The 27,786-nt window shown below is 34.3% G+C and overlaps 4 protein-coding genes across 4 annotated transcripts; 1 reads left to right on the top strand and 3 right to left on the bottom strand.

Moving 5' to 3' along the window:
- The first annotated feature begins 1,608 nt into the window (after nucleotides 1-1,608).
- On the top strand, nucleotides 1,609-8,513 carry LOC143635913 (uncharacterized). The gene is made up of 5 exons (XM_077103625.1): nucleotides 1,609-1,633; nucleotides 1,725-1,987; nucleotides 2,842-3,053; nucleotides 3,974-4,241; nucleotides 7,992-8,513. Exons 1-5 carry the CDS (start codon nucleotides 1,609-1,611, stop codon nucleotides 8,301-8,303), a joined length of 1,080 nt encoding a protein of 359 aa, XP_076959740.1. The 3' UTR covers nucleotides 8,304-8,513.
- A 3,966-nt stretch (nucleotides 8,514-12,479) lies between these two features.
- Nucleotides 12,480-13,285, bottom strand: LOC143635912 (uncharacterized). The gene has a single exon (XM_077103624.1). It carries the CDS (start codon nucleotides 13,176-13,178, stop codon nucleotides 12,504-12,506), a length of 675 nt encoding a protein of 224 aa, XP_076959739.1. The 5' UTR covers nucleotides 13,179-13,285; the 3' UTR covers nucleotides 12,480-12,503.
- Nucleotides 13,286-18,247: 4,962 nt separating this feature from the next.
- On the bottom strand, nucleotides 18,248-20,197 carry LOC143635899 (uncharacterized). The gene is made up of 5 exons (XM_077103614.1): nucleotides 20,128-20,197; nucleotides 19,787-20,049; nucleotides 19,487-19,698; nucleotides 19,003-19,264; nucleotides 18,248-18,541 (listed from the first exon to the last, which is right to left on the bottom strand). Exons 1-5 carry the CDS (start codon nucleotides 20,195-20,197, stop codon nucleotides 18,248-18,250), a joined length of 1,101 nt encoding a protein of 366 aa, XP_076959729.1.
- Nucleotides 20,198-24,453: 4,256 nt separating this feature from the next.
- On the bottom strand, nucleotides 24,454-26,687 carry LOC143635898 (uncharacterized). The gene is made up of 3 exons (XM_077103613.1): nucleotides 26,474-26,687; nucleotides 25,754-26,021; nucleotides 24,454-24,762 (listed from the first exon to the last, which is right to left on the bottom strand). The coding sequence occupies exons 1-3, from the start codon at nucleotides 26,518-26,520 to the stop codon at nucleotides 24,454-24,456; spliced, it is 624 nt and encodes a 207-aa protein (XP_076959728.1). The 5' UTR covers nucleotides 26,521-26,687.
- Between the last annotated feature and the right edge of the window lie 1,099 nt (nucleotides 26,688-27,786).

Here is a 27,786-nt window from a genome sequence, read left to right as displayed (position 1 = left end):
AAGTAGATAACTACTATGGTTTATTAGATATATTAATTGAAGTAAGAGAATGATTAATACTTTCTTTATTTAGCTTTAAGCATTTAAAACTTAAAACAAAACTAGTGGCTCATATTCATTTCTCGCATTTCTTGTAGTAATATCATTTCTCTCTTGAACCATCCCTATATATATATATATATATAGTGAAAAGATCCAATACACTAATGCTTATCGTACAAATACGTACGCGAATTCCGTTTTTCATGAATCAATCCATGAAATCACATCCAAACATCTCGGAATCGTCAATACATATCCAATCAATCATTGCTTCACCGAAAAAAACAGTTTTGGATGGTTAATCGATCAATTTTTCACTTTTTTTCACAAAGACGGTTTTTGAGCGTTTAAGGTTTTCTGAGCGTTTTAGGTTTTTGCCTTTGTTTTTTATCTTTGAGCGTCTCGCGTACCTACCGTACGTTAAGCATTAGCGTAGTAACTGCATCATATATATATATATATATCTTAAAGTAGCTTAACATTAATGCCAAAAACATATATTTACAAAGTTACTAATTCATAGAATTTCAAAACTAGTTAACATAATACAAAATACCTAATTTGTAGTTATTAAGTTTTTATAATACCTATATACAAATACCTATTTATTAATAATACTTAAAAGCAACTTGAAACTAATTAAAAACTACTCTAACTGATTAAGGCGTCCTGTAGAAGTGTGGATGGTGTAGATCCGGTTTGGGTATAGCTTAATCAACACGACCAAATCCACCCAGAATCGGGTCCAGGAGGCGTTAACCCACATCGCCGTTACAAAATGATAAATGGTTGGAGTATTCCATTAACAATTTTGAATTCAAGAATCAACCAACGATTATGAAAATGACAGTCACCTGAGAGTGCGATAGTGTCCACAAACAAGTCCAGTATCCATGCCATTGAGTTGATGATGATGATCAACGCCGAAGACGGAGCTGAAGGTGGTGGTTAAAAGGGATGACTGCTAGGTTTGTAAGTTGTTAACTGGCGGGGGGGGGGGGGGGGGGGGGTTGTTAATATTGACATGGGAAGGGATGTTGATCAAAAAGGCCGATTTACCCTTTAGTTTAGCAGAAATCATTAACATAGATTTAACGAAAATCCAATTGCAAAAAAAAAAAGACAACCAGGAGGAGCATAACTGTGAAAAGATCGCCACATGGTTGAAAGCGGAGTTTTAGGTTTCACCAAATAAACCGTAACTGCAATTAAATCTTTTAAATATGTTTAAAATTTAACATGACAGCTCATACGGTTTAAAGGAGTTTAAAATTGAGTTGGGTTTTGGAGACTAATTCCAAATTTAACTTCCCTCATGTCCCATCCGTTAACAAATTTCAATTCATCCAACAAATTTAAAAACCAAACAAACACATCACTAGTAGTTCATGTCTTTTAAAACTAATCTTAAATAAGAAATTTCGTCTAAATTTTCAGACAATTATCAACAACACGATCAAAATGTACTTCAATTATTAAGCAATCATATATTCATATGCCATGGCTAATAAGAGCACCCCCCCCCCCCCCCCCCACCATTATCTCTTTACCATTAACTAACACAACATGTCCAAATCCATTTCCTCTCCAAGTGAGTCTCATTTGTCAAATTCCATCTCTTCATCATCTTTTAGATCATTACAAGATTAACTATGAATCTTTTTCTTGTTTCTATTTTCTAGCAATCTTGAACAAAATACTGCTTGTGATCTTTGTGGGATTGTTAGCACTGGCTTATAAAACAGTTCGTCCACCGCCTCCAAGAACATTGGGATCACCGGATGGACCTGCAATTACTTCCCCAAGGATAAAGCTTCGTGATGGAAGACATATAGCGTATGAAGAATATGGAGTTCCAAAAGATAAAGCCAAGTATAAACTAATATACGTTCATGGCTTTGGCAATAGCAAGCATTTTAATCCTTTTGCCGCCGCAGCCTCACCGGTACGGTTTTCTTGCTAGTTTTTGATTAATCATGATTTTTTTTTCTATTAGTTTACGAACCAAACATGTATTTTAAGGGTTTTTTTTATTTTTTTATTTTACTGTACTTTTAAGCAGTTCGTTAATTATGTTAGTAAACGAAAGTTACAGAACGAGTTTGCTTGGTTGGCAAGCGAACTCCATAGAATTTGTTGACAATATGGCCAAGTTTAGTGGAATTCTACGGAGTTCGCTATGGAGGGTGGCGAACTGCTTAATAGTACAAAAATGTTTCAAAAATCTGAAACGCTGGTATTGGCAGGTTTCGAGAATCTGAAACGGTGGTATTGATTTACCCCCCCCCCCCCACCCCCAAAAAAAATGTTTGTAAGAAAAAGGTATTATCTTATTTATTTTTATAATATCATCACAATTTGGGGCAATATAGGCGATATGTGAATTGGGGACAAAAAGAGCACACTGATCGATGGCTTTTGACCACTTTTGAACCCACTCATCCCGTTTTATTTAAATACTCTCTATGCTATAAATCTTTTTGTTGAAACCCGTTTATTTATGTTCTCTTTGTATTTAAATTTTACTTTTGGTTGGCTCATACTGAAATAGAACTTTTTATTTGTTAATTATAAATTATCAATTACAGCTATGCAAAAAGATATGCTTTCAAGTATAAACTTTGGTTTGTTTGATATTCTATTTTACATAACGAAATAAGAACTTGAGTTATATGAATGCTTTGATTTTATTTCATCAGCATAGAATTTTTTTTAATATGTTCGATTTTGGTCAACCCGTGTTCTTACTCCCTACCTAAAAGTATCGTCTACTTCCATAAAAAATTCCCATTTTTGTAGGCGCTTGTTGAAGAGCTAGGGGTGTACGTTGTTTCTATAGATCGTCCTGGTTATGGTGAGAGTGACCCGGACCCTAAGCGAACTGTGAAGAGCTTGGCATTTGATATCGAGGAGTTCGCTGATCAACTGAACCTCGGACCTATGTTTTATGGGGTTGGATATTCTATGGGTGGGCAGGTCATATGGTCTTGTCTCAAGTATATTCCTCACAGGTGTGCCTAAAATCAAAATTTACAAAACCTTGTTAGTTTTAAAGTATGGTTTATAATAAGAAGGTTGTATTACACTCCTCTTAATTCTTGTACCTTCTTAGTATAAGAGCATTCTCAATCCGTTCTCTATTCATATCCATATAATTACACAAAAAATTGCTACATTTTTTTCTTATTTTCAACTAAATAATATTTTTTTATAAATTATTGGTGAAACTTACTACTTGAAATTTAACAGATCCTCTGTTTTCTTTGTTTTCTTCTTGTTCTTTCAAAAGAATTGAAATAAATGAATTTTCTTACCATAAAATAATTTGATACTCCCCTTTTTGCAGATATTGATTTTATTGATCAGTAATAATAATGTCATAAATTTTAATGTAGTATACACAACAATCATTAATTTCTTTATATTAATTTTATCAATTAACATTAACCTATTTTTGAGTTCATTTGCCTAGTGATACAAAAAGATGATACCAAAGAGTTTATCATTATAGTTCAAAAAGAATTCTTTTTTCTTATTCATTATCTATATATATTTTTTGTCTTAAGAGACTATTTATGGTTAAACTCTTCACAACTTATTAATGGATATAATCATTTTGGTATGAATAGTTTATCAGTCTGGGCATTTTTTTTCGAGTGATCGTGTGATCACTTTTTGTTCTCATTTTTCTCTCTAATTCACTTACAACCACTTTTAAAAAATATTATTAAAAAATTATAAAGTATAAATAGTACAACCCAAATTGAACTTTCACGTATAACATTTTTTCGCTTCTTTCTCACAACAGTTCAAACCACATCTGTAATTTACAAAACCCCCCTTACATATTTTTAAGGCACATGTTGTGAATGCTCTTAGGGAGGTGTGGTGCATTTAACCAATCCATATGATAATCATATGATGATTACAGGCTTGCTGGAGCTGTTCTTCTTTCACCAGGGATCAATTATTGGTGGCCTAATTTACCATCAAACTTAACCAACGAAGCATTTTATAGACAAGTTAAACAAGATCAGTGGTCTTACTCGGTTGCTTATCACCTGCCTTGGTTGACCTACTGGTGGAACACTCAAAAATGGTTTCCTTGTTTTTCTTTAATCCATGGAAACCTCGCTGTAATGTCTCCTCCAGATAAAAAAGTTATTGCAAAACTAATTTCATCGGCAGATCCACTTCAGGTACTACTTTATTTTTCTTTTTAAAATTACATAACGTTATACCCATAAACAAGATATAATTTCGCAAAAATATCATGTCACAATACTATATATGGTCTCAAATGTCCAGTATTCTAATAGTAGTAGTAAAATGCATATTCTTAATTCGTTTTGAACATAAGGAACATATCGTTCATTTTTTTTTTTGCATGATCGAGTCAATTTGAGTCATTACTTGGTTTATCATTTGAGGTTTCAGTGGGATCGGGTTTATCATTCAAAATAGAGTGGTGACGCAGCTTGTTGACCGCTTATTCAACTTTCTATTGTAATTGGATCATTTTATTTAAGCATGTATTTTCTATGAAAAAAAAAATTAAAGTTTCTTTTTGTTCAGTCAAAATTGGCTTGAAAATTTATTATGATATTCAATTGTTGAAGATAGAGTCAGAACAAAATGATGACTCGTTTACTTGTGGAAAATTGAAAAGTAATTTCTTATTACATTTTTTAAATTCCGTACAACGACATTTGACCTAAGGAAAAAAAGACATCATTCGTCTTCTTTTTTCTTTTTTTATTTTGATGTTTGTCTTCATGTATCATGGATTCATGGCACGTCTAAGAGCATCTCCATTAGGTACTTTTGTCTCCATTTCATGATTAAATTAAAAATTACTGTTTTTTCTTTATAATTTTTAATTAAATAATATTTTTCAGGAAAATTGGTTTTAAATAATCTCAACTATGCCCTATTGGTAAATAACAGTCACAACTTCACACTTGTCTGGTGGCATTCCGAACTAAATATGTATTTGTTTCTAACAGTCCGCGACTAACGGAGGACTAACCCCGTTAGTCCGATGATGATGTGGCATGCATACGTGTCAAAAACGTGCTTATATGGCAAATACGTGGCAAAATCGAGCTTACGTGGCAGATTACACAATCCCCATTACCATTACCACCACTATCACCAGTCTCTAATCACTCTCTATATCTCTCTCTTCTCTTCTCCCCCTCTACTCCAGTAACTCCACCACCACCGGCCCTCCAACACCACTTATCAACTGTCGCCACCAGCACCACTATCTGCCAGCACCTACCATCAAGCCCTAATCATATTAATCTTCATCATCTGCTTCTTTTTCTAGGGTTAGGGTTTATATGGCTCGAGAATTGGAGATCTGGCTTGATTATTTTGCGGCGGAGATAGCGGTGACGGAAGAGTGTACGGTGGCGTACATCACGATGGTGAGGGGAAATATCCACGACAGGTGGATATGTGAACTGTATGTGGAGGCAGTGAAGGATGAGACGGCGAGATCTTGTTCGCAGTCGCCGAAGAAAGGTCGTCTCCGGCGGTGGCGTTGTTAGAATTGGTGGTGGTGAATTGAGATGGCCAGTTGCAGGTGGTGGGTTCCGGTGGTGGATCTGGGTTTGTGGACTCCGGCAAGATTAGGGCAGAAATCCGGCTAGTTGGGGGTCGGAGAAGATGACCGGAAGATGGCCAGTTGCAGGTGGTGGGTTCTAGTGGTGGTTGCTGTGGATGGGCATGGCGGTGGTCGGGGTTCCGGCGATGGTTGCAGGGGTGGTGGACTGGTGGTGTTGTGGTGGCTGGGGGTTGTAAAGGGTAATAGGTTGAAGATGATGGGTTTAGTGGTGGGATGGACACAGTCAGTCGCCACGTAACGTTCCATATAATCAAGTTTTTGCCAACTGGGATGGCCACGTCAGACAAAGACTAACGGAGTTAACATCCGTTAGTCGCGACCCGTTAAAAACAAATACACAAATAGTTGGTACTGCCAGCAGGCAAATGTAAAGTTGAGACTGATATTTACCAATAGGGCATAGTTTAGATTATTTAAAACCAATTTTCCTATTTTTTATACTATTTATAATTACATTTTCTTCTTCTTCCACCCACAATTACTTACAAGTTACAACTACACTCTAAATAATAAAGCATACACTCACACAATTTAGAAAACCTGTTGTGAATGCTCTAATATTATAACAACCTTCACATCCAATCCGTCATATTTTGTGAGCGATATTTTATAATGTAGTGACTAGTTTATGGAGTTTTTAGTGGATGCGTATAGAAAAGCTAATGATATTTTTTATTTTGAAAAGTTAATATAAAATAAGAGAGAAAATGTATTAATTTTTAGTATAATTTTAGTTATGAAGATAGAGGACATCAAATCAACCACGGATTGAACATCAAATCTCATGGATAAACACAAAAACTATATATTGACCTAAGCACAATATACAAAGTTTGGGTTTAGTTTAAACGAATTTTGGTTCGTTTTAGGTCGATCATGTCATCACTCATTAATAAATGAGAGGGGTTTTTAATGAACTTTGCTCTAATCAAACAAAATTCAATTAAACTAATGAAATTAAAACAAAGGATAGGATTTTATATCATTTTGGATATCTTTTGTATACATTTTTTTTATTTTCTTATTTTCTTGCTCTATTTGTATCTATACAAAATTTATCATTGCTTTTATAGAATATTTTTTAAAATAAACCTTATGTTTACAAAATAGTGTCGGTCAACTTTGCAGGTCAACCCTTTTATTTTATAATATTTTCTTAAATGTGTTTTATGTTATAACTTAAACTAGTTAAACTAGTTACCTATATTTTATGCTATGATTTAAGAGTTAAGAAGATACTTTGTCATAAAGTTTTATAAGTTAGACGTAATTATTTATACACGCTTCTATTATTATGTTTTTGTTGAAATATGTATGTACAAAGTGTGATATAAAAAAAAAATAATTTTCTTTTGGGTAACCGGACTGTGTTCATATCAAATTATCAACTCCGGAATACACATGGCTATTTATGTTGCCATTTAGGTGTGGTAATTCCTAACATGACCCAAAACAAAAAAATATAGGTTTTGGGTCGGTGATATAACCCATTTTCTTAAACATGTTAATCCGAGCACGACCCATTTAAAAAATAGGTCAACGCGAACACGACTCATTAAAAAGTGAGTTGACCTGCTAACCCGTTTAAGATTTTTAAAAAGGTTCATTTCTTGATTTTTAAAGCTAAATACTTTATACTTATATTATTAATTTTTCATATATCGATTAACTTTTAAAGGTATAACTAATTGTATTTTTAAATTACTTTTATCTACTTCTCACCTCCAACATTTTTATTATATTATTTATAATGATCTATTCTCTGATTATTTTCATTTGTTTGTTCTTATCTCGAGTTAAATATGTAAATTCAAGTTTGTTAATTAAGATTGAGAGATAAATCCACAAAAAACAATTACATCTGTCACAAATCGCTAAAATGTTTTATATGAATAAGAGTAATTAATTGTTTAAATTGTTACTAAGTATTATTCACATTCGTAAATGAACATAAAATGGGTTGACCCGAAACACGGCGCGAACACGAAACGATTTAAATGGGTCGACAGTCGACAAGAATAACTATATGGGTTGGATTAGAGTTGAAGAATCTCAACACGCTAACCCGCCAACACAAAACACATTAACCCGTCAACCCACCAACCTAACACAATTGACACCCCTATTAACATTCATGTACAACCCCAATTAACTTTTAAAGTTTTGCCAGTAAGAATTGAGATATTTCATATTTGTACACCATGTCATAGAACTCAAAATGTATATTTTACTTAAAGTTAACATACAATTAAGCATTTGAAATTTATACACCACACACCTATTTTACTGTTTTTATTGTGTTTTTATTGTGTTACAGTTGGAAATAATCAGATCATACCCAAAACAACAAGGTGAATATGAGTCATTGCACCGCGACTTGAATATTGGATTCGGTAAATGGGATTTTGATCCAATGGATATTGAAAACCCATTTCCGAACAACGATAGATCGGTTCATATATGGATGGGGGATGAAGATCTAATCGTGCCTGTGACATTGCAACAGTATATAGCTCAACAAGTCAAATGGGTCAATTATCATGAGCTCGCCGGCACCGGACACATGCTTCCTTACGCTGATGGTGTGATTGATGAGATTCTTAAAACCCTTTTTAAAGATCAGAATTAGCTTTGTTTGGTTAAAGAATCTGGTCTTTGTTTGATGCCATGTTGGTATGGACATAATAAAATTTTGAACTATATTTAAAATGAATATTATTGTAGCAGAGCCTTTCATACTATAATTTAGTGAAGCATGTGAATTTATAAGGGCGTGAATCTAACTTGAAATTTGCGGGTTTGGGCATCGTCTAAATAATTTCGGGCCATTTTGGGTTCAAACCAGCGAACACATTTAGCTAAACAAGTTAGCCCAATAGGTCCACATGCCGACCCATTTAGCCTGTAAAGTGTAACCTAGATCAAATCAGCAAACACGTTTATCTAAGCGGGTTATGCTCGGGTCAACTCGATAGGTTCACATGTTGACTCGTTTAACCTATTTATTTTCATTTTAACTTTTAAAAATATATACCTTCTGTTAAAAATAGAAGATAAAGCATCAATCAAACTTTTAGATCTGAATGAGTCAGATCTGAATGAACATTTGTCTCATTCAGTAACAATAGTAAGTCTGAATAATTCAACCCTAATTTTAACCATTCAGATGTTTTTCTTATTGTGACCAAACAGTCTGAAGTCTGAATGAATCAGACTGAATGGTTCCATTCAGATGTAAACAAATAGCCCCTTAACTATTTTATAAACCTCTGTATTTTTTGTTGGAAATTTGTAATACTAGAGAATCAGTACACATTAGAATAACAACAAAATGAAAATTTCAGGTTAAACATGAAACCTTATATTTTGTACCAGTGTTGTGTTCGGTTTTGTGTCAAATTTTCAGGTTTAACCCGCCAATAGCGAACATGACCAATTAGAGGTGGTCAAAAAAACCGGTCCTCGAACCGGTTTGCCGGTTTTAAACCGGAAACCGGTTTTTTGTAAACCGGTTTGACCGGTTTACAAACCGGCGGTTTGTATATCGGTTACACAATTTGGAGCCAAAACCGGTTTTATAACCGGTTATAAAAAAAACCGGTTTTTTTTAATAACCGGTTATAAAAAAAACCGGTTTTTTTTAATAACCGGTTATTAAAAAAACCGGTTAACCGGTTTTTTTATAAACCGGTTTTTGACCGTTATAAAAAAACCGGTTAACCGGTTAAAAACCGGTTTTTTTCCCGTTGAGTAATGGCTATATAGCCGTTTTTTTTATTTTTTGACCGTTTTTTTTTCCCCCATTTTACCCCCACAAACATCTATATATAGCTTAGGTTGGGTATTGGTTAGATTACACTCGATTATACAACTCCAAACGCTCTAAACGTTTATTCCATACGCGATTATTTTGTTATCTCACGCTCAATTATACCACATTACCACTCCATACGCTCTTATTTCGTAGTCGATTATCATGGCCTCCCAAAGTGCTGCTTCATCCGTCAACATGGGTGCCTCGAACACGGGAGAAACGGTCGTTCGGGTCATCCCCACGAAACGAAACCATGATGTTTGGCGACATTTCGACCTATGCGAAATGTCTAACGGTAGCCAAAAAGCTCGATGCAAACATTGTTTGAAGTTTTATGGCAAAGATGCAAACTCCACTTTAAAAGCGCATGTACAAAGGCCCTTTTGCAAGGCCTTGAAGGACGAATCGGGAAGTAGTTCGCAGCCGGAGATGACGAATCAAGGAACGGTGTTTACGTACGACCTTGAAGCGGTACGTCAACAGTTTTCAAACTTTGTGATTCAACAAACACTTCCTTTCAACCACTTCGACAACCCTCAATTCACGGAGATGATGCAAAAGTATGTTCAACCACGCTACCAACACGTAAGTCGTTCGACCCTTAGAAGAGATTGTCTTAAATCATGGAAAAACGCTAAATCCGAACTAATTTCATACTTTTCAAACTTACAAACTGGTGTAAACTTAACAACGGATGTGTAGTCGGTACCTAATGGTTCGCCCGACTCATACATTTGTGTGACGGCTCATTGGGTTGACCCCGAGTCGTGGCAAATGATGAAACGAACCGTTGCGTTTCAATTGTTTGATTACCCGCACACGGGTAGAAATATTTTTAAACTCTTGGATAAAGTCATTCGACAATACAAGATTGAACATAAAATCTTTTCAATTTCGTTTGATAACGCGTCCAACAATACGGCCGCGGTTGGCCATTTAAAATTAAAGTATAAACCTATTTGTGATGGAGCGTTTTTTCATAGCCGATGCATTGCACATATTATCAACTTGGCCGTGCAAGATGGGTTAAACGTGATCGAAACGCAAAGAAACAATTTTAAAAGAATGTTACGAGATGTTTTTAGCAACAATACAACATTTTCAAGATACAAAAAATTTTGTGTAGAAGCTAATTGTCAATGGTTGGGGCCAAATTGGGATTGTCCAACAAGATGGAACTCGACTTGTGATATGTTTGAGAAAGCCATCCAACAAAAAGAATCATTAATTGCGTTTCATCAAATTTTGTCAAATAGGGGTAAATGTGCACTGTACGATCCTAGAAACTGGTTATTGATTGAGATCGTTACGAAGGTCCTTCAAATTTTTAAATCTTGCACAACTAGTTTATCCGGGGTTTAGTATCCAACAAGCCTCATTACTTTACCAAAAATTGCTGTCATGTGCACAAAGTTGAGTGAACTTCATTGTAGGGGTGCACCTTATTTTGATATGGGTGTAAAAATGAAAGAAAAATTTAGAAAATATTTTCAACAACTACCCGCTGTTTTGACATGTGCTGCTGCGTTAAACCCTTGCATCAATGTTGGTGGTGTTGAAGCTTTAATAGAAAAAATTTGTGATGAGCTAGAGTTAAACGACGATCAAAACCCCTATTATAACCAAACTTTAAAGAATGCTTTCAACACCACATTGTCAAACATGTATGATGTTTACCTTACAAAATACGGGTCGTCTTCCCAAATTCATGACTCGTTAAGAGCTGTTGTCCAATCCCAATCCCAAACCGACCTTGAAATGGGGATGTACTACATGATTTGGGAAGACGCCGGTAAACGTCAAAAGGTAAACACCCCAAGCAGTGAACTTGGAAGGTATGGTGGTACCAACTTTGTGAAACACATGACTCCGGATGAATTTAGAAGTCTTGATTTGCTGGCTTGGTGGAGAGGTAAGGAGGATGAGTTTCCGATCCTCGCCGCCATGGCCAAAGATTTACTAACGGTCCAAGCTTCCACGGTAGCTTCGGAGTCTGCTTTTTCTGTTTCTGGCAGGGTTATATCGATTAGGAGGACTCGACTCACTCCACCAGCTGTAGAGATGTCGATTTGCTACAAGGATTACTTGGACTCTTTAGATAGGGCACAACATCAACGCTCACTCGAGGGGGAAATGGACTATGAGGCGGCCTTGTATGAAGACGAGGTCAATCAAGGACACACTCAACCAATGACCGATGAAGAAGCCGCGTACGACGATTACCTAAGGAATAGCTCGGGATCGGGTAGCGAAGAAAATTAGTTAAAGAAACAGCAAACATGGAGGCAAATAATGAGTAAGAAACAGCAAGTTGTTAATGTAATCGTGTCTAAGCATTATTTAATGTTTGTATTTTTGAGTTACGAATATGCGATAACGATTTAATGTTTGTATTTTTTATGTAATCGTGTCTAAGCATTATTTAAAGTTATGTGTTTTTAATCTTCCAAGCAAAGAACCCTAACAACGAAAGCAAAGAATGGCTTCGGTCTTCCAAACTAAACCCTAAACCCTAAACCCAAAAAAAAAAAAAAAAAAAAAAACGGTTAACCGGTTAGACCGGTTATTAGAAAACCGGTTAATAAAAAAACCGGTTTATTAACCGGTTTCTAAACCGGTCCTAACCGGTTAGACCGGTTAGGGTTTTCAGATACAAAAACCGGTTAATAACCGGTCCGGTTATTAACCGAACCGGTTTTTTTCCGGGCCAAAAAAAACCGGTCCGGTTAATAACCGAACCGGTTTTTTTAAAAAAACCGATTTGTGCACCTCTATGACCAATTAACAACACCCCTAGCTAAGTAAATTGCTGGAAAACTGTGATGAGCATTGAGCATACACCAGTAAAAAAAACATATTCTAAAATGCAACAAACAACACATAAATCCTACCAAATTCATGTATAAAGTTTTAAACTAACCATAAATGTCATAAAAAGAACCATAGAATTCACATAACATGTAACAAATAGACTAAAACATTCAAAAATCAACCTAAATAAATAATAAAACCATGCTATGAATTAAGATCATCCCAAACCTTAAAATCAGAACTAGACTTATTATAACTCCCTACTCTATCCTGGCAGCCAATAATAAACGCGGTCCTCACCGAATCAACATTCACCAACGCATGAGCCCGTCCAGCCGGGCTAACCGCAACCACCACATCATCCGGCTCAATCGTCACTTGCGCAAACCCCTTCTCAACTCCCACATTCTCCAACCTAAACACAACCTTAGCCCCCCAAATCAAAAACGTCTCATTGCAATCATGGTGTCTATGGTTACCCCTCAACCCGCCCGGTTTAATCTCACCGACATGTATCAAATTACAACTACCCGCCCCACCCGATACCCCGGAGTCCAACGCGATGGAAACCGGGTCCAGCATCCACCCGCGGGTGTCTTTTGTAATTGCCGCGGATTTGAACCGGATAATATTAGCCTCTTGATCTTGATCATCTTTGATTGAGAAATTAGGGAGTTTGAGGCTTTGTTGATGGATTCTGAGGAAGACCCATGTGAGTAAAAGGAGGATTGATAGGAGTAATGGGAAAGCTTGGGGTTTCTTCAAGAAAAGTTGTAATCTTGAGAATCTTGATTCTAGGGTTCTTGAGGATTGGAAAGAAAGGGTGTGAATTGGGAGTTCTGGGTTGATTGGGGTTGATGTTCTTCTAGGGTTTGCCATGGTTTGATTGTGATGATGGGTCGGATTGGGAATAATTTGCCATGGATTTTTTGGCTTATTTGTGAAGTTTGTATCTCGTTCTATACGATGCAGTTTTGAAGGAAGTTTTACACAATTGGTGCCTCAAGTTTGGATGTGATGCAGAATTACTCTTTCTAATTACTAGTTCTTTGTTTTGGTTCACTATGAATTATGAAAACTTCGAATTTGTTTTACACAATTTGATGTTCTTTGTTTTTACACACTCTCCATCTTTTCACATTCTTTCTCTTTCTTTTTTCACCTAACATATATAGTTAACTAGGATACTTGCCCGTTTTACACACGCATTGTAAAATTTCAAACGTTATATATATAGGGTAGGGTTACATAAAAACAATAGTTTTGTGAGAGATGTAGACCTTTGGATCTAGGATCTAGTAGTTGAGATTGGTAGTTTTTAAAAGTTGTATGGTTTCCTATTTACATGGAATAGTGTCATATTTAGGTGTTTTACTTTATTTTAAAGGTCTTCTCACACTTCTCACAAAACAATTGTTTTTTATTTGAACCATTTTCTCTCTCTCTCTCTCTCTCTCTATATATATATATATATATGGGTGAGTTATTGTACAATAATCAGTTATCGTACATTAGGTACGCGAGCTTTATAAATGTCGATTTAATTTTTAGCGGTGGCATAATCGTAAATAACTTAAATCTAATTCTACGATCTAATTCATCAATTGATTCATCGGACGTCCATCCATATCAATATAATTCAATCGTCGATCCATATCAAACTAATCTACAGATTGACATCAAACTAAATTGAGTTATCTAAACCTAAAAATGTTCGTTGCCTGCGAATAAACTTCAAACACAATCGGTCATTTTTTTTTAAAATTAAACAAACGATTGTTATTTGTTCTTCAATTTTTTACCTAATCATACAAATTTGAGCCTTCAATTTTACTGTTGCAAATTATTTTGGATGTTAAACAAAACTGAAAACACTGTACATTTAAACGTTCTGACAAAAAACAAACACCTTTAAACGTTCAAGTTTAGAAGTTCTGTACCAAAACTTTAGAAGTTCTAACAAAAACATCAATCGATTATGGAATTGCAGAAATAATGCACTCAATCGAGCTCTGATTGTGGTTCAAAATATTATGTTTAAACGTTCTGAAACAAAACTGAAGACCTTTAAACGTTCAAAGAAGTTCTAACAAAAAAAGAACATATTTAAACGTTATGAAACAAAACTGAACATCTTTAAACTTTCTAATACGTTCTAAGAAGTTCTGACCAAAAAAGAACATATTTAAACGTTTCAACCTTAAAACTTTAAACGTTCAGGCTTAAAATTTTAAACGTGCAGTTAAAACCCATCACTCAAAACTCAAAATTGATCAACTGAAACTTCAAATTGATGATTGATTGGACCAATTTCAAAGTTTAATTGATTAATTAGTTCAACAATTTCAATTTCAATTGGCCAATTTTATCAACTGACCTGTGAACAAGTCGACGGAGGCAGATGGTGTACGATGGACGGAATCGTTGGATGGTGGACAGAATCGTTGTATGGTGACAGATTGTTGAACGGTCATGGTGAAGGTGGACAAAATCTATAGGAGCAGTGTATCAGATTTGATGAAAATTACAGTATTGCCACCGCGTGTTATTTGAAATCGACGGGGATACGAGTCGCGTACGTAATGTACGATTAGGGATTATTGTATTGGGTCTTTTATTTATATATATATATATATATATATATATATATATAGGAAGTGGTTATTCTAAAAACATTTAAACGTTCAGGCTTAAAATTTTAAATGTTCAGTTAAAACCCATCACTCAAAACTCAAAATTGATCAACTGAACTTCAAATTGATGATTAATTGGACCAATTCAAAGTTTAATTGATCAATTAGTTCAACAATTTCAATTTCAATTTCAATTGACCAATTTTATCAACTGACCTGTGAACAAGTCGACGGAGGAAGATGGTGTACGATGGACGGAATCGTTGGATGGTGGACGGTGGACAAAATCGTTTGATGGTGACAGATTGTTAAACGGTCATGGTGAAGGTGGACGAAATCTATGGGAGTAGTGTATCAGATTTGATGAAATTACAGTATTGCCACCGCGTGTTATTTGAAATCGACGGGGATACGAGTCGCGTACGTATTGTACGGTTAGAGATTATTGTATTGGGTCCTTTATCTATCTATCTATCTATCTATATATATATATATATATATATATATATATATATATATGGAGTGGTTATTCTAAAAAGATGAGAGTGTCTAAAAAGTGTAGAAAGAAATCTAGAGCGTTGGATCTTAGCAATCAACAGTTAAGATGGAAAGATTAGATAATTGAGGGTGTGTTTTATTTTAAAGGCATATAAAGATGTGTTAAAGAGCATAATCGTCTAATGTGTTATATTATATATGGAAATATTAATTAAAGCTTTAATTATCATATTTTCATCCAAATTTAAAACATAATACCAAGAACATCAATGAACTATATCATGAACACCAATAATTAGCACAGTAACATGAAAAAACATACATGAACCTTATTGAATTACCAGAAAAACACACTAGGACATCAAGAACACATAACATAAAACCTTGATGAATTACAGTGTGCTATAAAACATAACACCAAATTTTAGTCCAAATTTACCAAAAAAAAAAAAAAACCAAGAACATCAAGAACAAAAACACACTATATTATATCTATGATTATCAAATTTTAATATAAAATTAAAAAAAAAAACATCAATCATCATAATCTATTTTACAATGTGTTTTAAACACAACACCAAATTTTCATCGAAATTTAAAACACAACACCAGGAACATTAAGAACAAAAATACACCATGTTGAACATGATGAACAAAAACACAATAAACATCATACTAAAATATCAGTTGTAAACACTAAAAACACTACCACAATAAGGTAGAACACATCAATCCATTAAATCAATATTACAAAAAGCCTTCACAAAAATAATCCGTCAAAGAGAAAATCGAGATCTATATACAATTTATGTTCACGCTAACCCTATTATAAATCCTAAAGTCAAAATCCCAGGTGGGGTTTTACTCAATATCGATTCATCACCACCGCTAAAAAACCTATCGTGGCACCGCCACCATCATCGTCGTCGGACGCCGCGGTTCTCGACGATCCGGTCAACCAATTATTTACCCTTATAAACATGAACACCAGAATCCTTGGCGGAAGAACCTATCGAAAAGTAAAACAATTCTAATCTAGAATTAAGTTATGGAGCCTTGGAATACCCTTAACCTTTAATAGGTCAAAATAAAATAGAATTTGAGATATGAAGATGAACATATAACTGTTATTTGATTTAGTCGTAGGTTTTTTTTTAATTTGTTTTTGAGAGGAATTGGGACATGGAAGGTATTATAATAACTATTAATTCTAATTTCCAAAAATAATAAAAACCTGTGGACAATCCTATCCTTATGTATTATGTTTGATCCAATTATAACCTTTCGTTATATATATATATATATATTTATATATATATATATATATCATAAGAATTATTTACCTTGTTCTCTGCAAAACTATAAAATGTAGGAAAAATATATAAATGGTGGAATGAGAAATTGTCATACAAATCACTGAATTGTTAAAATAATAGTCGTATTAAAAAAGAGAACACAAAATTAGTTATAAATAATTAATTGTGGTCAAAATTAGTTTTTAAATCATTTGAAAGAAAATGTTTGGTTATGATTATAGAAAACATTAATTAGTGAGATTATGACTCTAAAAAACATTAATTAGTGAATTATGTGGTAATTTTATAGATGAAAACATATGACTTGAAAGCCTATATAAACATACTAGTTGAATGTCATATGGATATCTTGTATTACATTAAAATTTAATGCTAGGCTCATAGAGAATCCAGCCACGTAAAATAACTTGCCCACCCATAGAGAATCCAGCCACGTAAAATTTCGGTCCCAAGTTCAAATGATCAGCAAACTCCTCGATATCTAATGCTAGGCTCTTCACTGTTCTCTTAGGGTCAGGGTCACTCTCTCCATAACCAGGTCTATCTATGGCAACAATTTACACCCCTAATTCGTCTACAACGGCCTGTAAAGATAGTGGTTGTTACTGAATATTAAGATAAAAACAAAGAAAGGACAACGAAAAATTAGATTAAGAATGCGCACAGGTGAAGCTGCAATCGCAAAAGGATTATGTTCCTTGCCACAAAAGAAGCAATGGACGTATATGATTTTAGATTTGGCAACATATAGCTGTTGATTTGATTTAGTCGTAGGTTTTTTTTTTTAATTTGTTTTTGAGAGGAATTGGGACATGGAATGTATTATAATAACTATTAATTCTAATTTCCAAAAATAATAAAAACCTATGGACAATCCTATCCTTATGTGTTATGTTTGATCCAATTATAACCTTTCGTTATATATATATATATATATATATATATATCATAAGAATTATTTACATTATTCTCTGCAAAACTATAAAATGTAGGAAAAATATGTATAAATGGTGGAATGAGAAATTGTTATACAAATCACTGAATTGTTAAAATAATAGTCGTATTAAAAAAGAGAACACAAAATTAGTTATAAATAATTAATTGTGGTCAAAATTAGTTTTTAAATCATTTGAAAGAAAATGTTTGGTTATGATTATAAAAAACATTAATTACTGAATTATGTGGCAATTTTATAGATGAAAACATATGACTTGAAAGTCTATATAAACATACTAGTTGAAGGTCATATGGATATCTTGTATTACATTAAAATTTCTCCATCCTATACCATGTCCTCAACTAACACCTCTTTCAAAACTCAATTTAATTTGTGATAAGAATATAGTAGAACTTGATTAAGCACTACTCAAGTGGTCCAAAATTTCTAAAGATGACAATTTTCGTAATTCTTATTAAGGTGTAGATACAATACTCATAAAACTTCGGAAACAAACAGTTATGATATTCAAACCACATAGTAATCTTTCAGGTCAGCATCCTTTTAAGACAAATTTTCTTTATGTAAAATCTCTTTAAGAATAGTATCGCCCATCCCATCCTTAAATGCAAACAAGTGCCCACCAGCGATTTCATGATACTTGATCCATCCAAGTTGTTTAGCTATATGACTTTGCAATGTGGCATGCACAATCAAGTCTTCATCACCCATCCATAAATGAACAGATCCGTCATTGTTTGGAAATGGGTTGTCAAGATCGAGTGGATCAAACTCCCACTTCCCGAACCCAATATTCAAGTCACGATGGAGAGACTCAAATTCTCCTTGTTGTATTGCCTGCAATGCCATCAAATTTTCCATTAACAAACAAACACTGTATGTAGCATAGTACAAATATATGTATATTGGTGTTTTATACACACACACATATATATATATAGAGAGAGAGGGGGGGGGGGGAAATTAACGTACAAATGAAATTAATGTACTAATTGTGAGAATCAAGAAGAGTAATTAAAAATTACTCAGATGTAATTACATAATTACTTTACTTGATTATCACAATAAGCATGTTAATTTCATTTGTATTTGATCCAAACCCTATATATATATTCATAATATCCCCTCTTTAGTTGAAGGACTCTTTCGAGACGAACCTACCGTCCAATATCGTCAACCAATATTTGTTAACAAATGTCCCTCGATAAATAATCATTTGACGTGATTTTTTAGATATCACAAAATGATCATTCATGTGATTTTTTAGTTAATGTTGATACGACAAAGGGAGATCCTACCAGATTTGGATCCATGGTAGAAAGTAGCTTTATCGCAATTTCTATATCTGTTGAAGATAAATATGGGTTGCTAGTACCCGAACCACCTGGAAACCATGATTGAGTGTTCCACCAATAGGTCAGCCATGGTAGATAGTGTGCGACACGTAAAGACCATTGATCTTGTTGAAGTAGCCTAGAGTATGCTTTGTCGGTTAAGTTTGAAGGTAGGTTATGCCACCAGTAATTGATAGTTGGAGAAATAAGAATTGCTCCTGCTAGTCTGTTTGGAACAATTGATCAAAAAGAATTGAATAAACTTTTTTAGTTCATAATATTTTGTGTGTATTGAATAACATTAAATTGATATATTACAATGAAAAAGATAGTGTAAAGCTAACAAACTAATGGTAGTGCTAGAAGATTAATCAATCGAAATCAGTATTCAAACTAGAGATAAAGTAATTATAACAAGCAAAATTAAAAGTACTTAATTATAACATACCTATGAGGGATGTACTTGAGACAAGACCAAACAACTTGCCCACCGTAAGAGAATCCAGCCACATAAAATTTCGGTCCCAGGTTCAGATGATCAGCAAACTCCTCGATATCAAACGCTAAGCTCTTCACGGTTCGCTTAGGGTCTGGATCACTCTCTCCATAACCAGGCCTATCTATTGCAACGATGTACACCCCTAATTCTTCTACAATGGCCTGTGAAGATAGTCATTACTCATTACTGAGAATTAAGCTACGAAACGAAGGATGGACAAGGAACAAGTTAGAGTAAAAGAATCCACACCGGTGAGGTTGCGACTGCAAAAGGATTATGGTACTTGTTACAACCGGAGCAATGAACATATATTATCTTAGATATGGCAACATCTTTAGGAACACCGAATTCGGTATATGACAAATGTCTTCCGTCACGAAGCTGTATCCTTGGAGATGTAATGGGAAGGCCATCCGGAGATCCCAACTTGTTGGGAGGTGATGGAAGAGTTTTTTTATAAGCCCATGCAGAGAATCCCGCGACGAAGACAAGTAGTAATATCTTCAAGACTCCTAGAACCAAAAAAATAAAGAAGAAGAAGTTATAATGGTAATTGTATTAAAGTCCTTCAATGTGAAACAAGAACTGACCGAAAGAGGAATCGGAATGGGACTTTGTAGGTGGCGCTGCCGAAACCTTTTTGTTCACCGCTTCTGACATTTTTGTTGCTAATAAGCAAAATGATGATATAATATTAAAATCTGTGGGATGACAGGCATCGATCACGACTAGCTAGAACTGATATTTGCCCAACGCTCACAACGTTTATAGATAACCAAGAAACTGACTCAAAACATGATTATAGCTCATACATATGTGTGTGTGAGCATGTATACACACTAACCCTAGGAAACTTGCTTAATCTTTTTTTTTTCACAACCAACTTGTTTATGAAGTCGGCCCAACCTAAACCGCCTTGTTTTATTCGGGACTTATGCCCAATATTCACCTCCCTACTTTCTGACTCAAAACAGTTAGGCATTCAAGTATTCAACCACGAAAAGTTCCTGCATCTTCTTAAATTTGATCCTTACGAGAGCTTTTGTCAAGATATTAACCTGAAATAATAAGGCGTTGGCCATTTATCGATGATCATTCCAGGGTCTATCGCATCCCAAACCTGGTGAACATTTGAACAAATAGAGGTATTGTGTAATTCGTAGATGTTAACATCCGGCGTTGAAATGATGTTGGGTTAACGCTAGGTTCCTTCATAGGTGGTGGTGTTACCCATGGTCGATCGATCACAGGGTATCGATCGATCCTCTTTAGGTTAGATATGTGTATATACATATCTAACCTAACCATAGCTTGAAAAACAAGACATATCTCTATTAAATTTATATTGTTGTAAACTAGGACAATTGTTTAAGCTTATATTCATCAGCCAACTTGTTGATGAACTCAGTCCAACCCAAACCGCCTTATTTAATTGAGTTGGAATTAAGCCCAACAATGGATAGAAGAAACACAAAATAACAACGAAAAGAAGTTATTTATTTACCACTTGGGTATCATTAGTTTACGATTCTTGAAAGATCCTTCTACATGGACAAATTTGAAGTACTCTATTCAATATATACTCTTTACTTAAACGGAAAATAATTGAATTTGAGAGTATTTATGCATACGAACGAACTTATAAATCACCAAAAGGAATTAAACTTGGGCATTATCAGAAATGAAGCTAGCTAGCTAGACTGGTTGATGAAGTTATGGAACTTAATTACCAAATATTGCAAAGAGATGTAAGCATAAATAATAAAGATATTGACAATTTTGTACCTGGAAAACAATGGAGATAGAAGATCTTAGAATAAGAAGAGTAGATATGTTATATATGGAAGAAAGAAAGGATAAGAGATAAGTATGGCTTTTCACTTCTGTGATATAAATATGGCAAGCATGAATCTTATAAGATGAAGGTCATAATTCGGTCATTGTATATGCAAATTCAAAGTTAATATAATAGAACCTATTGAATTCAAAGTTCATGGCATGGGTCGTGTTTTATCAATCTATTCTCTGTTTGGAAGTTTCCTACATTCATTTCTTCTATATACGACAACATGCACTAATGCACCTTATTGACGGGCATTTATAATCAATCACGTCCATTTAAAATTTTCTCAAGCTTTTTAAACATAGGGTTCCAATTTTCAAACCTACCATACTTGACTACCCTTAATTCCCCTACTTAATTTTCAACCATTTTTTCTTTATAGGTTGGAGCACGTAGGTGAAGCCTATATAAAGACCCCCCCCCCCCCCCCCCAGGTACACAAACTTTTCACTCAAGCTTGTATTGATAAGGTTAAGAACTATAGAACTCTTAACTCTGCATTAATAGATGAAAATCTTACTTTTCAACCATTTTTTCTTTATAAGTTGGAGCACGTAGGTGAAGCCTATATAAAGACCCCCCCCCCCCCCCCGAGGTACACAGACTTTTCACTCAAGCTTGTATTGATAAGGTTGAGAACTATAGAACTCTTAACTCTGCATTAATAGATGAAAATCTTAGCCTTAAATGTCAGAACAATGATTACAATAAGGCTGAAATGATATTTGCCACTAGGATTCAAACTCACAATTATGATATGACTAAACTTAATGAAACACTTTTTAATTTGATAAACTAGCTGACTTTCATGAAAGATGCGTTGTAGAATTAAACGCTAAAATTGAGAAGCTAGAAATAGATTTGGCTCGAAGAAAAATAGCCATTGAAAGATTTGAGTTAGCATCTGATAAGCTTAATAGAATCATTGGGGCACATATTGGGGTGAGACAAAAGACAGGTATAGCTATGATAATACGGCTGTTTCACCTCCATTTAATTGTTGATCCTATTCTTCCGTCAGTTAGTCCTAATGGTAGTTCATCTTCTTCGGCATGTTGTGTAGAATGAAGTGAATGTATGGAAAAGGACATGGGTTATGGAGAGAAAAATATTTTAAATTCACTTTTGATTCAAGTGTGAATCCAAAACAATCGGTTGTTAACCCTGTCTATAATAATAGAACAATGAAAAATATTTTAAATGATCATGTACTTTGTGAGATTGTTGATGTTGGCACTTCTAAGAATGATTTGAATGAAAATGATGTTTCTATGTCTAATAGTGATTGTGAAACAATATATGATGAAAATTTCAACGATAGAAATGTGTAAGAAAATGTGTTTGATGAAACAAACATACCTAATTGTTCATCAAAAGATTGCAAAATTGAGGGATAAAACAATAAAAGAAATAGTTTTGAAAATGAAAAGACTAGTACATCAAGTAAATATATTTCGTCACATAAACACTCTTTCTTTCAATCAACCAATCAATATAATCATCCTCAATTATGCAATCACTTTGATAACAGCTACTATGGTTGTCATCAACAAGATTATGTCAATTCATTCTATTCAAATGTTTTTGATGATCTAGGTTACAGATCAGATAACCTATATGTTCCTATCCAAGCATCACCTTATTCACCACATGTATATCATAGTTCGGTTGAGTTCTATAGGGATACTAGAAAAAAATGTTATTTTAATTGTGATAACCCATCTCACCTTGCAAAACATTGCAAGAACTGACATAGAAAGCAAAAAAGAAATGAATAGTTAGCTTAATCAGTTTAGTTAGTTTAGTTCAGAGGCTACACCAAGCCCAAAAACAAGAACTGATCAATCTGATAAGTCTGCCTTTCACGACGTAAGATCCAAAAACAAGAAAACTAGTAAACCACCTTTTTGGATAACCAAATAGACACCAGAAAAGAAATCCAAAGATTGAAGAATCTAAGGATTTTGTTTTGAAACCAAGAAGAAGACAATTCAAAAACACTTCTAAAACCAGGATATTTGCATCTGCATGGGTTCCTAAGGACTGTTCTTCTGATTCTGACACATCCCAACACTTCATAACTTATAACCAGAAAATAATATTTGGTGACTTTACGGTCGATCTTCCCGAGACAACTAAGTCTCAGGAACCCATGTCTAATTAAACTGTTAATGTGTGTAGAGTCAGTGAAGAAGGTCTATCAACTGAATCTGGTACCTAGACAGTGGCTGCACCCGGCACATGACGAGAGACGAGTCTTTACTGTTCGACTTTAAACCGTTTGATGGTGGGCATGTTTCATTTTCCGGTGACGTGGAAGAAAACATCATAAAGAGGGAAGAGTGTCAAATGGAATCCTGACGTTTGATGATGACAATTTGGTAGAACAATTGAATCTCAATCCGCTTAGTGTCTCATAAATCTGTGATCGACAGCACTCCACGTTATTCACAGAGAATGAATGCTCGATTCTAAAACTAGGTTTCAAAGTCCCTGAGGAATAGATTTTGATGCGTACTCCGAAAAGGATTTTAGATGTTCTCGGAAAAGGATTTTGTTGAGACTAGCGATTGAAATCATGAATCGAAAAAAATAAGCTTTATTCAAGCGGAAACATGAAAATATCATAAGAAAATAAATAGAGAACAAGATCGGGACAGAGTGCGGCGCCGCCCAGGTTTGGAAACAGTGGCAACAACTATGAGTTGTTTGTGTGTGGGGCATCGAGAGTGGTAGTGGTTGGCTATGATACCATGTAAGAAAATAGTAAAAATACTAGATTGATTATTTCTTGCTACTGCATTACAATATATAGAGACGATATGCAAACCCTAATCATTTAAGGTGGGCTCATGGGCTCACACTACATAATATTATCCAATAAACCTATCTTATTGAAACAATAAACACAATGTAAATAAACTAACGAATAGAAAAAAAAGACTAGGTCTTTATAGACTCGACACCAGCTTCCAACGGCTGCATGCATAAACGGTAGCCTAAAAATAGTGAATACAATACTCATAAAACTTCGAAAACAAAGAGTTATGATATACAACCACGTTTTAATCTTTCAATTCATCGTCATTGCAAGACTCTTTTTGTGTAAGATCTCTTTCAAGATAGTATCGCCCCTCCCATCCTTGAACGCAAACATGTGTCCTTCACCCGTGATTTCATGATAACTGATCCATCCAAGTTGTTGAGCTATATATCTTTGCAAAGTGGCAGGCACAATCAAGTCTTCATCTCCCATCCATAAATGAACAGATCCATCATTGTTTGGAAACGGGTTTTCAAGATCGAGTGGATCAAATTCCCACTTCCCGAACCCAATATTCAAATCACGATGGAGAGACTCGAATTCTCCTTGTTTTATTGGCTGTGATGTCATAAATTTCTCTATGAATAAACCAAAATTGTAGCATACGCATATTATACAAACACAAATATAAGGCCGACTCAGGCATAGGGCAATGTGGGCGACCGGCCGGGGCATTTAATTTTCGGGGGCACAAATTTTTTAGATATATATATTTATGAAAAAGAAATATGTATATTTAATGTTTTGCTCTAATTATACTATGATTAGCTTGGTCTAGTGGCAAATGAGCATAACTTCCTATTCAAAAGGTTGCAGGTTCTAGTCTCACTTGAGACATTTTTAAGTTTATTTTTATACACAAAATTATCTACACAACCTAAATCATAACCATATAAGCCCATTTAAAAATTTAATTGTTTAAACCAAACAAAAAACAATTTACATAAGGCCTAATTTTATATATATATATTTTTTGCTTATAATATTTCGTTAATCGTTAGAGTCTACGAGCCTTTTTATTTTAGCTCGGCCGAGGCATATAAATTCTCGGAGACGGCCTTGATAAATGTATGTATATTGGTGTGCTTATGCACTTACACATACTTCAAATGATATTGTAGCTTTGTTGTGGATACCTTATTTAATTATATAAAATCTGTCTTATCTTCTCTTTTAACATAAGCGTGTGTGTTTTGGCCAACTAATTGATTGTAAAGTAAGCAATAGACCAATTCTTGGCTATCTAATTATAACAAAAACAAATAATCACTTTTGGCCCAATTAAAAAACTTAAAATAAATTTTAAAGTTAAACTCAGGCACGTATTTCACTCAATAAATTTTAGTATTCTGTATAGCATTGTTGAACAAATGGGATTTGGTGCTAAATGGAGACTATGGGTCAAGATATGTTTAAATTTGGGCATATTTCTCCCCCTTTTGTTATATTGGAAATAAATAATGAAAGAATATTATAGGTATCATGATCGTGCATGTGATATTTTTAGTTCATAATGATATATACAATTATAAAGAGAGAGCTACTATACCAGATTTGGATCCATGACTGAAAATAGCTTTGGTTCAATTTCTATATCGGATGAAGATAAGGCAGCAGGGTTTCCTGTTATAATCGAAAAACCTGGAAACCATGTTTGAGTGTTCCACCAATAGGTCAGCCACGGAAGATAGTGTGCGACACGTAAAGACCATTTATCTTGCTGAAGTAGCCTAGAGTATGCTTCGTTGGTTAAGTTTGAAGGTAGGTTATGCCACCAGTAATTGACAGCCGGAGAAATAAGAATTGCTCCTGCTAGCCTGTTTGAAGTAATTCAAAAGAGTTGGAAGAGTCATTTACCCATTTTAGATGATAATGTTTTATGTTTATCGTATCATGAAACATATATCATCTCTCTATATTGATGTACTACAATGAAAAGGATAATGCAAGTCTAGTGTTAGAAACTTAATGAAGTAAAATATTGATAAAATAATCAGTAACAAGCAAACATAAAATTGTAAATAATAAAAACTATATATAATAGATAATAAATTCAACTAACAAAATTTAACATGAAAATTTAATATATATTTTTTTCTTACAATTTTATATTTCCATTCATATACTAAGCAAAAAGATCCGGTTACAATAGAGAGGTGGGTAAGCGCCCCAACAAGCTGTGCCATGACCCTCTTTCGAATAACAGAACCGATCCTACTAAAAATAAAATTATAGTTCGTTGGCGTCGATAAGTTATATTATAACATGCCTGTGAGGGATATATTTGAGACAAGACCAAATAACTTGCCCACCCATAGAGAATCCAGCCACGTAAAATTTCGGTCCCAAGTTCAAATGATCAGCAAACTCCTCGATATCTAATGCTAGGCTCTTCACTGTTCTCTTAGGGTCAGGGTCACTCTCTCCATAACCAGGTCTATCTATGGCAACAATGTACACCCCTAATTCGTCTACAACGGCCTGTAAAGATAGTGGTTGTTACTGAATATTAAGATAAAAACAAATGAAGGACAATGAAAAATTAGATTAAGAATGCGCACAGGTGAAGCTGCAATCGCAAAAGGATTATGTTCCTTGCCACAAAAGAAGCAATGGACGTATATGATTTTTGATTTGGCAACATCTTTAGGAACACCGAATTCTGTATAAGACAAATGTCTTCCATCACGAAGCTGTATCCTTGAGGATGTAATGGGAAGGCCATCCGGAGATCCCAACTTGTTAGGAGGTGATGGAAGAGTTGTTTTATAAGCCCATGCAGAGAACCCCACGAGGAAGATGAGTAGCAATACTTTCCAGACTGAAGATGTTTGAGAAACATTAAAAATAGTTATAACTTTATTAAAGTCCTTAAATTGCGAAAGAAGATCTGAAATGTTTGAGAAACATGGCATTAAAAAACGAAACTGACCAGAGGAGGTATCAGAATGGGATTTTGTAGTTGCCAAAACCTTTTCGTTCATCACTTCTGTCATTTATACTCTGCTAATACGCAAGACAATGATATGATATTAAATGGGACAGTTTTACACACATCATTATAGAATGGCCGTCGGCCGTCCGGATATATTAGCAAAGAGATATGACTGAATAATACATAAGAACGATAGAGGCAACTTACCTAGGAAACAATTAAGAAGAAGATATAAGAATAAGAATATATATGTTATGGGAGAAAACAAGGAAACTAGGTAAGTATGGCCTTTCACTTATGTGGTATACTGGTATATATATATAATGTAATTATTATGTGGATGCCATGCATTAATCTTAGTCGACGGAGGTTATAATTAGTCGGTCATTGTAATATTTAATAGATAACTAGCTTTAGAGCCCGTGTAACACATGAATTGATTTAAATATTAAGTTATAAATAATGCAATACATAATATGTATAGAAATATGCATTACATTTATGCTTGTATCATTATATATAAACTGATTTAATTTATATCTAAAAATGATTTTTTCAAAAAAAAGTTAACTTAAAAAAATGTTACACGTGCAAAAACATACTTAAGAACACTCTATCTATTATATATTGAAAATTTATTCTTAGTA

The sequence above is a fragment of the Bidens hawaiensis genome, unplaced genomic scaffold (genome assembly GCF_021521415.1).
Source record: "Bidens hawaiensis isolate Kalapana, Puna unplaced genomic scaffold, B.hawaiensis_p1.1 tig00007738_1, whole genome shotgun sequence".
NCBI classification, from domain to species: Eukaryota; Viridiplantae; Streptophyta; class Magnoliopsida; order Asterales; family Asteraceae; genus Bidens; species Bidens hawaiensis.
This window is presented reverse-complemented; position numbering and strand designations above follow the sequence as displayed.

Coding starts and splice junctions, on each gene's coding strand:
- LOC143635913 (XM_077103625.1), top strand. CDS start 1,609: ATGTCCAAATCCATTTCCTCTCCAA. Junction 1,634..1,724: donor CAAATCCATTTCCTCTCCAA/GTGAGTCTCATT, acceptor TCTATTTTCTAG/CAATCTTGAACAAAATACTG. Junction 4,242..7,991: donor CATCGGCAGATCCACTTCAG/GTACTACTTTAT, acceptor ATTGTGTTACAG/TTGGAAATAATCAGATCATA.
- LOC143635912 (XM_077103624.1), bottom strand. CDS start 13,178: ATGGCAAACCCTAGAAGAACATCAACCCCAATCAACCCAGAACTCCCA.
- LOC143635899 (XM_077103614.1), bottom strand. CDS start 20,197: ATGTCAGAAGCGGTGAACAAAAAGGTTTCGGCAGCGCCACCTACAAAG. Junction 20,050..20,127: donor CCATTCCGATTCCTCTTTCG/GTCAGTTCTTGT, acceptor TTTTGGTTCTAG/GAGTCTTGAAGATATTACTA. Junction 19,699..19,786: donor TTGCAGTCGCAACCTCACCG/GTGTGGATTCTT, acceptor CTATCTTCACAG/GCCATTGTAGAAGAATTAGG.
- LOC143635898 (XM_077103613.1), bottom strand. CDS start 26,520: ATGGGTGGGCAAGTTATTTGGTCTTGTCTCAAATATATCCCTCACAG. Junction 26,022..26,473: donor CTCAAATATATCCCTCACAG/GCATGTTATAAT, acceptor TACTTCAAACAG/GCTAGCAGGAGCAATTCTTA. Junction 24,763..25,753: donor CAGTCATGGATCCAAATCTG/GTATAGTAGCTC, acceptor ATGACATCACAG/CCAATAAAACAAGGAGAATT.